At 40.0% G+C, this 11,824-nt stretch overlaps 1 protein-coding gene across 1 annotated transcript; it reads left to right on the top strand.

The window, feature by feature from the left end:
- The first annotated feature begins 4,752 nt into the window (after window positions 1-4,752).
- On the top strand, window positions 4,753-8,229 carry LOC120577477 (uncharacterized). Its single transcript, XM_039829028.1, has 2 exons — window positions 4,753-5,527; window positions 5,780-8,229. Exons 1-2 carry the CDS (start codon window positions 4,753-4,755, stop codon window positions 8,227-8,229), a joined length of 3,225 nt encoding a protein of 1,074 aa, XP_039684962.1.
- Window positions 8,230-11,824: the final 3,595 nt, after the last annotated feature.

The following is an 11,824-nucleotide window of genomic DNA, read 5'->3' as shown; positions in this document are numbered from 1 at the left end:
TTGAAGGATAAATTGTTATTTATTCCGTTTATGATTTTTAAGAAAAGAAGTGTGACATTCCGTTTATGTGGATTGCTCTGATTTTTTATATGAAATTTTTATGTTGGGAATACTGGGTGTTACAATTGGTATCAGAGGAGGTCAGTCCGTCCGGCCAAGTAGATGAGTCGTGTCTTGTTGAGTAACAGTTGTAATACTGTCTTATGTCGTTTCAAATGTTGTTTGTTGTGTAGAGAACTAAGAATGGCTGGAAGAAACGACACTGCGATTGCTGCTGCACTAGAAGCTGTGGAGCATCAGCCTAATGTTAATGTTGGAGCTAATGCTGAAGTGAGGATGTTAGAGAATTTTATGAGGAATCATCCTCCTACTTTCAAAGGAAGATACGACCCTGATGGAGCTCAGACGTGGCTCAAAGAGATTGAGAGAGTGTTCCGTGTTATGCAATTGTTAGCCGATATTTATGAAAATACTATCATTTAATGCAGTCACGGGTTTGACTTGAAGAAGATGGACTTAGCTTTGTGAAGGAATCTATCGAAAATATATATGTATGTCTTCAGCAAGAATCGAAGAAGCCCGCTTAGTTTGGTGGATAAAGGAAGTTATCGAAGCGCCTTCAGACTTTGTAGATAAGATCAAGCAGTTGGCAACGGCTAGGTTCGATTTTCAAATCGAACAGATATGATTAGGTAGTTATAGGACTATTTGTATAAATAGTAGTTTTTCTTTACATTTCGATTGGATTCAACACGGGTTGGATTCAACTCTTTACATTTTGCTCTTGTCTTTTACTTTATCAAGAATACTTTACGAACAAGTATTACGTTTACATTCAAATCATAAAAGCACAATATGCTCCTAAGATTTACTGGTTGATCTTGCAAGTAAACATTATTGAAACCAGCGATTGTTTACCAAAAATGAGTGTAAACAAATTGGCACGCCCAGTGGGACCTTTTGTGCTTTTAAACTTTGAAATCCTTTCAATTATGAAATTTTTGTTGGTCTGCATTGTGTATGCGTTTAAGGAATAACAAATTACTTCCTGAAATGACGCGTCCTTCTATCGTTTCTGGCACAACGGCATCGAACGCTGCTTCCGCTTCAGGAACAACGACCAATCAAACAATTTCGACGGGGTCTACGCAACTTAACCAGAATAGTAACATGGCTCATGTATTGGAGCCTGTAGATACCCCAGCGGATGGAAACGTGACTTCACAAACGTCACAGGCCAGTACGTCGAATACTATGGCCAATACTACTTCAAGAAGCAGCCCAGCGGTTACAACGGCCGCTCAAACTAGCCAGGCTGCGGGAAATATGTTTTCTCAAGGGTTTCTTAATTTGGGAAACAATGGAAGAGGACCCTATGGGATGCCAACCTCTTCGACTCAAATTTCACATACAAATACGACCATACCACCATTGTCTAACCAAGGGGAGAATGTCTCGTTTGGTAGATCCCAACAAACTTTTATCCCATTTGGTTCGCCTCAACAATCGTTGACCAACGCATCGATGAATGCGCTAAGGCAAACCATGGTAGATACTAATCACGATATGGTCAATATGGTGACTCAACAAGTCACAACGGTCATCAATCCTTTAATCAAAGAAACCAATAGTAGTTATCAAGCCCTATCATAACAAATGGGGCGAATAGCGGATTTTCTGGGCGCGCCCCAAGTGCGCGTCACGCCGGCTGTGCAAAATACGAATGCCCGGCGGAGAGAAGCGTTTGTCGAAGAACAGGCAAACCAAACGCCCGAAAATCAGGCGCAAGAAGTGCAGCCTGAGATACCAGAAGAACCCGCTAGGATTCCTATAATGGTAAACAGAAACCAGAATGCAGACCAAGTGGTCATGCAGGCCCATAGGAATAATTACGAGGGCCAAAATAACATAGCCAATATAGTCGAAGCATTCCTGGCCCAAAATGGTTTCAATACTGGATTGCACCGTCCAAATTTCGTTTAAGCGTTGTCCGAATTCGTATTAGAAACGGAGATGCCCAGAAACCACAAAATCCCCAAATTCACCAAGTTTGCTGGGGAAACGAATGAGTCCACCGTCGAACACATTGCTCGATATATTATGGAGGCTGGAGACTTGGCAAACAATGAGAATTTAAAATTGAAATATTTTCCAAGTTCTCTGACAAAGAATGCATTCACATGGTTCACAACTTTGCCTCCACACTCTATAGTTAGTTGGAATCAATTAGAGAAGGCTTTTCATGAGCAGTTTTACATGGGCCAATCTAAAATTAGTTTGAAAGAATTGGCCAGTGTTAGACGAAAAACGCATGAGTCAATAGATGATTACTTGAACAGATTTCGACTCCTTAAAGCCCGATGTTTCACCGTTGTGCCAGAACACGAATTGGTCGAAATGGCCGCAGGTGGCTTAGATTATTCTGTTCGAAAGAAATTAGATACACAATATCTTAGGGACATGGCGCAATTAGCAGATAGGGTTCGCCAAGTCGAAAGACTTAAGGCTGAAAAGGCCAGAACAACTAGGTTCCCTAAGAAAGAGAAAGTTGCTTATATCGATACTGGAGATAGTGAGCCAGAATTCGATTGGGGATCAGATTCTGTAGAAGATAACGAAATAAATCTTGCGGAATTGAAAGATGGGCCACCTTACACTTGTAAAGTATTGAGGCCATCAAACGGGAAAAACGTAGAGGAACCCAAAAATGATAAATATCCCCCAAAAACTTAAACTTTTGACGTGTCTAAATGCGAAGAAATATTTGATCTTCTAGTATCTGATGGCATAATCTTAGTGCCAGATAATATGAAACTCCCTCCTCTAGATCAGAGGAAGAAAAGGGGTTTTTGTAAATTTCATGGTTTTTTAGGCCATAACTTATCCCGTTACACTTGTTTCAGGGATTCTGTGCAGAAGGCTCTCGATGAAGGAAGATTGAAATTCGGAGAAAAGGCTAAAGCAACAACTAAGCCTGAGGCCGAATCTTCTAAAAAGGCTGAGTCCATGTACGCTGAAGTAGTTGGTATAAACATGGTAGATGTTGCAGAATCAAGCGACGGCAAACTGTTATCGAGAAAAGCTTTACCTGATGATACTGAAATGGTTACTAAAGACCATGTTCGAAATACCAGTTTGGTCACTGAGGACCAACTCCAGAAAAATGTAGAAAGAGCATATCCTAAAGCTGAGGAAGATCTGGTTGATTTTCTGAATCGCTGCAAGATTTCAAACACTAACGCCATGCTTTGTCCAAGGTGTAACGCAGTCTTCGATAAAGAAGCCGCTAAAGCAATCGAAGACTCTCAGCCACAGGCAAAGTGGAGGGGAAAAAAGAAAGATAATCGCCCTAAATTTAATTTCAACAAAAGGGGTATCCCGTATAAAGATCATTCTGCTGGAAATTCTCAAAAGAGAAATTGGAGAGGAACTTTCAATCCATCTGCAAATTCCCCCACTGACACTTGGGTCTTTTCAGGAGGAAGAAAATCTGGTTATTCTGCCCCTCCATCCAAATGGGTGAAGAGAAAGGTTCCTATTCCTCGGCTCGATGCGCCAGAAGTGCCTACCAGGTATTCTTATAATAATAATTACAAAGGTAAGCAACCTATGACGCGAACTCAATGGCGTAGGTATCAGCGCCAGAAAAAAGCAACAACATTACAAGACATCACCAATGTTGACAAAGGAGAGGGTAAGCAGAAAGCTGTGTTCGAAATGGTTAAAAAGCCAGCAACAGAGAGAATCTCACCCCCATTGTCAATTTTGAAGAAAGACCATCCCAAAGAGGATGAAGAAATGACTTCGAATTTCACTGGATCTGACCCTAGTCTCGACATAGTATGCAATGTGGTTTCTATCCTACCTGTGGAATATGACGTTCAATCAGAAATTAACGAAGTTGAAAGTGATTTCGTCGATGAAATGGCAACTCACAAACCACTATGTTATTATGTCATGAATAATGGATGTGTAGAAGAACAACATGCAGTATTTGAAAAACCAGACACTTCGATGAAGTCGCATCTCAAGCCTTTGTTTATTCAAGCCAAAATCAATGGCGTGGGAGTAAATAAAGTGTTAGTTGATGGTGGAGCCACAGTCAACCTGCTTCCTCAATCATTCCTGGGAAAGATTGGAATCTACGATTCTGATTTAAAGCCTCATAATGTTATTCTCACTAACTATGAAGGCACTTCAGGATATTCGTTAGGTGCTATCGAACTGGAATTGGTGGTAGGTAGCACAAGGAGGATAACAACATTTATGGTGGTCCCATCAAAAGCAAACTTCAATGTACTGCTGGGTAGAGAATGGATACATGGCGTGGGTGCAGTCCCCTCTACGGTGCATCAAAGGATTGCCATATGGAAGGAAGATGGGCTACTTGAGAACGTGGAAGCTGATCAAAGTTATTTCTTGGCTGAAGTAAACACTATTACCAAGAAAAATTTTGATAAGCAACTGGCACATATAGCCCCAGTCATATCTCCAGGACCCAAAAAGATGACTTCGGATGACGAAATGTACTCCATGAAATTACAACCAGAAGCGGGGTTCGTGTGGGAGAAAGAATTTAGAGACCACGACTTTGTAATGGTCAACCAACAGGAAGTTCAGATAGAGAACGAAGGTTTGCTCGAAACTAGAGCCCAAGCATACAAAAAGGTTGCTGATTGCCTTATACCTAACATTTCTTAGTATGTTACCCCACCAACTGGGGGGGGGGGGGGGGTCCAAAAATTTGAAATTATGTCTGAGCCCAATATTTGGGAGAAAATTACGGCCTACTTGGCCAAAAATGAATTCCAAACGGCCAAAGAGGCCGAATCTTTGAAGCAAGAGGAGATCGAGAAGCTCGCGGACGGGTCCACAGACGACGGTGTCGAAGACCAGAAACTGGATTGCATTTATGATGATGAACCATTAGGCTTCGAAGAGGATCCCATGGGATCCACTACAAAAATGAAAGCGCAAGATCCCCTCGAAGAAATTGACTTGGAAGATGGTACGGTTAAAAGACCTACTTATGTAAGTGCCAAAATCCCTGAAGGATTCAAAAGTCAAATTGCAGAGCTATTAAAAGAATACAAAGATTTCTTTGCATGGGATTACAACGAAATGCCTGGTTTAAACCGGGAAGTGGTGGAATTAAAATTACCAATTCGACCAGACAAAAAGCCAGTCAAGCAAATTCCTCGTCGTTTCGCTCCACATATCCTACCAAAAATCAAAGAAGAGATCGATCGACTACTGAAATGCGGCTTTATCAAGCCAGCAAGGTATGTAGATTGGCTAGCAAATGTAGTTCCAGTTAAAAAGAAAAATGGAACCATAAGGGTATGCATAGATTTTAGATATTTGAATCTCGCCACCCTTAAAGACGAATACCCAATGCCGATAGCAGAAATGCTAGTAGACTCAGCGGCGGGTTTCGATTACTTGAGTATGCTAGATGGATACTCTGGTTACAATCAAATCTTTATTGCAGAAGAAGATATCGCTAAGACCGCATTTCGATGCCCAGGTGCATTAGGGTGTTATGAATGGCTAGTAATGCCATTTGGTCTAAAAAATGCTGGTGCTACATACCAGAGAGCGATGAATTTAATGTTACATGATTTTATAGAAAATTTTATGCAGGTTTATATCGATGATATTGTAGTAAAATCTTCTTAAGAAGAGAGACATTGGGAACATTTACGCCAGTCATTCGAAAGGATGAGGCAATATGGATTGAAAATGAATCCTTTAAAATGTGCATTTGGGGTTTGTGCAGGTGATTTCTTAGGTTTCGTCGTGCATAAAAAGGGAATCGAGATTAACCAAAACAAAACCAAGGCAATAATCGAGACCAAAGCTCCTTCCACGAAGAAAGAGTTGCAGTCTCTACTAGGAAAGATCAACTTTCTCCGGAGGTTTATATCAAACCTAAGTGGCAAGACACAAGCTTTCTCACCACTACTCCGACTAAAGAAAGATGATGTTTTCAAATGGGAACCAGAGCACCAAAAAGTTTTCGATGAAATCAAGTCATATTTGGTAAATCCTCCGGTTCTTTCTCCTTTGTTGAAAGGCAGGAGAATGAAGTTATATATAGCAACGTCAGATGGTACCATAGGAAGTATGTTAGCACAAGAGGATGAACATGGCACAGAAAGGGCCATTTACTATTTAAGTCGTGTACTTAATGATGTTGAAACAAGATATCATCCTAGTGAAAAACTTTGTTTGTGTTTATTCTTCTCATGTACAAAACTTAAGCATTATATAAAGCCTTTTGACGTTTATGTTTATTCTCATTTTGATATCATTAAGCATATGTTATCAAAACCAATTCTACATAGCAGAGTCGGAAAATGGGCCTTAGCATTGACAGAATATTCATTGACTTATCAATCATTAAAAGCTGTCAAAGGCCAAATCGTAGCCGATTTTATTGTAGATCATTCAGTAGATGAAGTTTTGACAACTGAAATAGAAAACCATCCATGGAATTTATATTTCGATGGTTCTAGTCATAAAAATGATACTGGCGTGGGAATAGTGATAATCTCGCCCAAACACCATGTATTTAAGTACATGTTTCGAATCAATCAGCTTTGCTCTAACAATGAGGCTGAATATGAAGCCTTAATCACGGGTCTAGAAATCGCACTCGAACTGGGGGCAAGATACATCGAAATCAAAGGAGATTCTGAACTTGTCCTTAGACAGATGACAAAAGAATATAGGTGCGTTAAGGAAAGTTTGGTCACCTATCATGCAATAGCTAGCAGATTGTTAAAACAGTTCATCCAGGCGGAAATTCGGCACGTACCTCGAATGGAGAACCAACATGCAAATGATCTGGCACAGAGGGCCTCTGGATACAAAATACCGAAGGACCAGATGCAAGAGCCAATAGAGATTAGAAATAGACGAAATTGGATGGAATCATTCCCTAGCAAATCGTTAACGCCAAAACTTGGGGGGACTGAAGCAAGTCAAAAGTCCATAAAAGGTACAGATTTTGTCGAAATTTTTGTCATTGACGATTTAAATGAAAATGATTGGCGAAAACCCATAGTGAAATATCTGGAAAATCCAGATGGAACCACCTGTCGAAAAGTGAAATACAGGGCTTTAAGCTATGTAATAATGGGCAATGAATTATTCAAAAAGACTTCGGAAGGAGTTTTGTTGAAATGCCTAGGAGAAACAGATGCATATTTGGCTGTTTCGAATACACACGACGGAAGTTGTGGAACGCACCAAGCAGGCCACAAAATGAAATGGCTTTTATATTGGCCAACTATGCTCAAAGACTGCATAGAGTTCGCAAAAGGATGCCAAGGATGCCAAAAATATGCTGGAATTCAGCGCGTCCAAGCAAGTGAACTTCATGCGATAATCAAACCTTGGCCATTTAGAGGATGGGCTTTGGATGTGATAGGGGAAATTAAACCCACCTCATCGAAAGGTTATAAATACATTTTAGTAGGAATAGATTATTTCACGAAATGGATAGAAGCAATTCCCTTAAAAGAGGTTACTCAAGAGGAAGTTATAAGTTTCATCCAGAAGTTCATCATCTATAGGTTCGGTATTCCAGAAACCATAACCACAGACCAAGGATCCGTATTCACTGGTCGAAAGATGTCGAAATTTGCCGAAGATACAGGCTTTAAATTGCTAACTTCCACACCATACTATGCACAAGCAAATGGACAGGTTGAAGCGGCAAACAAAAACATCATCGCCATTATCAAACGAAAAATAAAGGCAAAGCCAAAGAATTGGCCTGAAATTTTAGGCGAGGCTTTGTGGGCATGTCGAACATCTCCCAAAGAATCGACAAACACTACGCCTTTTAGGTTAACATTTGGTCATGATGTTGTGTTACCAGTAGAGATTTTGCTGCAATCAGTCAGAATCCAAAGGCAATGCGAAATACCAATTAATCATTATTGGGACATGGTCATGGACGAATTGGCCGATCTCGATGAAGAAAGATTAACAGCGTTAGAAGTCCTTGCAAGACAAAAGGAAAGGGTAGCAAAAGCATATAACAAAAAGGTAAACTCGAAGCTTTTCGCCCAAGGAGATTTGGTATGGAAAGTCATTTTACCAATGGATAAGAAAGATAGAACTTTGGGAAAATGGTCACCCGGATGGGAAGGACCATGGCAGATATTGAGAGTCTTTTCGAACAATGCATATGAGATTGAAGAATTAAATGAAAATTGAAGGATTTTACGAATAAACGGAAAGTACTTGAAAAAGTATAAACCGACGTTACAAGAAATTAAGATCATACAAGAGTAATTCGAAAAGACAAATTCAAACATAGCATTTCATAAGGCCAACTAATGGACGGTTTACACAAAAGAGACTTCAAAATGGGCCTAAAAGAGCGCAAAGTAGACCATGACAAAAGAAATGCTACAAACAAGAAATTAGAAAATTCTAAAAGGATTTTCCTTCGATGGAATGACCTACATAAGTTGGCCAAACCCAAAAAGGTCGAGAAACCATCGAAGCTCACTATCAAGGCGACATCTAAGGCAGAAACACTGGAGATTGTAAAGTTCATCCTCGGCAGGATGAAATCCTCGATAGTTGCGCCTTAGTCCATCTCCAGGGCAGTTGTGCCAGTTGTTGCAGAATCGACGACGAATTAACTGGGGGGCAGCAACCTCTTGTACCAGCCTGAAACGAAGTGGAAATGGGAATCCCCTCCTGTTATCTCCCTGCGATAACGCGCAACATTTTTTGTCTCCAAAAGAGACCAAAAGTCATTGAAAAGTTCAGTGGCATCAGGAGTGATACCGTCAATCGCCATCAGAATTACATCAAAGTAAAGAGCGCTCACAGAGCCAGCGTCCATAGCATTTCTAAGCAAACGCTTGACGGTACGAATGCATGGCTCAACATCCAGAATGTGTTGAGTACATCTCAAAATACAAAACATGGGATTCCCATGTTCCCATAAACGAAGCTTGAAATCCAACTTCGGATGGGTAGGTTTCAGATCGGTGAGTAACCTGATGCAATCCTCACCAAAGGCTCTTGAGACCTTACGGTCTCTACAGAGAGCAACAATTCTCTTGTTTTGTCTTTGAAAACTAAAAAGATCAAGCATGTTGTGCTTGGCAACCCTTGCAGCAATGTCTATGATCAGGTCATCACTCAAGCAACTTATAAACTCCATGAAGAAATGTTGTTTATGGGAAAAGTGTTTAATGAACACGAAGAAAGATAAGTGAGAGATGAAAAACACAAGACAAAGAGGATGGTATTTATATAAGTGGGAAGTTGAAAAGTGGTTTTTTCTCTTTGAAACATAAGCGACGGTTCCTTTTCTTGATCATCATAGATCATAAGAAGACACATGGCAACTAGAGTAAAACCGTGATTCAAAGAGCCTTGGAAAGGAAGTTGTAAAAAACTGTATGTTTATCTTCCCTAAAAAAGAATCTCATAATTAGATTTTTTGGAAGAGTTACGGTTCCCAAGACAAGCTAATCCTACCAAGTTAAGAAAAGACTTTTTAGTTTCTCATCATTATAGTTATCTTGAGATTTGTTCCATTAAGAAAGCAATTAAATATATATATAAATTGCATATAAATACCCAAATAAAATATTGTGTTAATGTTAAAACGGTTTCTAAAACCGTTACAAAATAAATACATACACAATAAGAGGGAACAAAATAGAAACTAAAACTCCCATAATGAGTTCGATACAAAAATGGTTTACATCTTAAAGCCAGAAGTAAGGTGATACAGTTGTTGTTTTAAACCATCGAGTTTTTCGTCAAGAGCTTTGCCATGGTCAGTGAGGAGCGTTATTTCCTGCTGGGAAGATTTCGATTCGTTGATCTTTTTGATGGCAATTTGAGCCTCTGACTTCATTAAGCCTTCTTTAGCCAGAAGTTGGGCTTTCTGATCCTCTAACTGCTCAATTTTGGCCTTATATTGGGCAATTGATGAGTTAATATCCGCCACTTGAGATTGGATTAAAGGGGTCTCTTGACGAAAAGACTCGAGCTTGGTTTTGAATTCAGCAATTTCATCCAAGAGTTGGTCATATCGAAGGGTCTGTTCTTCAAGTTTAACTTTATCGTCTTTTCTTCGAAGACACCCTTGCTTGATGTTATCCAAAAGAGGTTCTAGAGCTTTGAAGAAATTTTGGAATTTCAGGCCTGAAGGGAGGTCTATGAGTTTGTGTGATAATTCCTGTATTTCAAGTATAACGCTCTCGTCTTGCTCTATGACTTCAAATAGATCAGCTCTTAGAACTTTGCTTCGAAACTCTGCGAAGAGATTTTTGGTCGAAGCTTGAGAAGGGTCCTTAGTAGACACATTGGAGGATTTTCCGGTGCTCCTAGATAGGAGAACGTCGCTGGCTAAAAGGTCAAAAGCATCCAAAGGATTGGCCTCCTCAAGTTGACCTAAGGCTATTGGATCCAAGGTTGGGTCAGTTTGAAGTGGTTTAGCGTTACCTATCGAATCTAGGGTACAAGTGAGTGGAAAGTTTCCAGCAATGAGATTCTCTCGAGGAGTTATGATAAATTGATCTGCATCGAGATCCGCTTCCACGTCGCTTTCAGGCGCTTTATCCTGGCGACCACTTGACTCTACCGCAATTTGATTGGGAGAAGTGATCTCCACATCAGGTGTAGGAACGCTGGTTTCAACGCCTTCATCCTCTTCAGCAATAGGTGAAGCCTCTGCTTGACCAACTTGAGCGTGTTGGGGTATATCAATTTGGATAGTCTGCGAGAGAAACACTGTTATAAGAAGCACATTTCGACACTCATGGCTAAAGTAATAAAACAAAAGGTTTTTGAAAAACACCTTTAAAGCGTTGTCACCAACGCAAGAATGAGCACTGTTAGGATTCGAATCTTTGCGGGTTTTCATCTTTTTTAGGCTAGGTTGGCCCAAAGTTTCTTCCACTATGTCTGTCTCGATGGCCGGAGGATCATGTTTCCTCTTCCACGACTCTCTGTCAGTTTGAGAGACTCAGAGACGGCAGGTCTATCAACAGCGTCGGGAGAAATTTCAACCTACAAAGAAGTTTAAACTCAAAGGTCCCCCTACGGAAAGCATGGTTAAGATAATTCAAAAAAAACAAACTTACCTCATCCTCGACAGCGCGGGCTTGCTTTCCTTTGGAAGGTTTTTCGGATTTCTTCTTTTTGTCCGTTTTTGAAGATTTCTTCTTATGAGAAGTTTTGTCAGATTTCGATTTGGATGTCTTTCGAGAGCTATCTTCTTCTGGGTACTCTACTTCCCCTGAGGCCAAAGGAAGTGTAACAGCCCGATTTTTAGCTAGATTTATTTTAGGGTTAATAGTCTTTTACCCCCCTGTAATATAAGTCATTTCCGGTTTTCCCCCCTGTAAAATAGTTTTTTTGAATTTCATCCTTGTAATTTGAAGATTTTTTGGTTTTGGACCTTCATGGAAAATTTTACCCCCTGTAATTTGAGCAAATTTAGGTTTACCCCCTTGTAATTTGAGAAAATTTCGGTTTAACCCCCATGTTGATTTAAGCAAATTTCGGTTTACCCCCTGCCATATCTTCGATTTTGTACAGTCAAAATTCATGAAGGTCCAAAACCAAAAATCTTCAAATTACAAGGACGAAATCCAAAAAATATATTTTACAGGGGGTAAAACCGGAAATGACCTAAATTACAGGGGAGTAAAACACTATTAACCCTTTATTTTAATTACTTTTAATTTTGTTTGTGTGTGATTAATTGTGCTTGTGTGTATTTAATTGTCATCGGGTGCATTTACGTGGATTACCGTATTAGAAAGGTATTTTAGTC

Source organism: Medicago truncatula, chromosome 8 (genome assembly GCF_003473485.1).
Source record: "Medicago truncatula cultivar Jemalong A17 chromosome 8, MtrunA17r5.0-ANR, whole genome shotgun sequence".
Classification (NCBI taxonomy): domain Eukaryota; kingdom Viridiplantae; phylum Streptophyta; class Magnoliopsida; order Fabales; family Fabaceae; genus Medicago; species Medicago truncatula.
The sequence above is the reverse complement of the archived record's forward strand: the minus strand, read 5'-3'. Positions and strand labels throughout refer to the sequence as shown.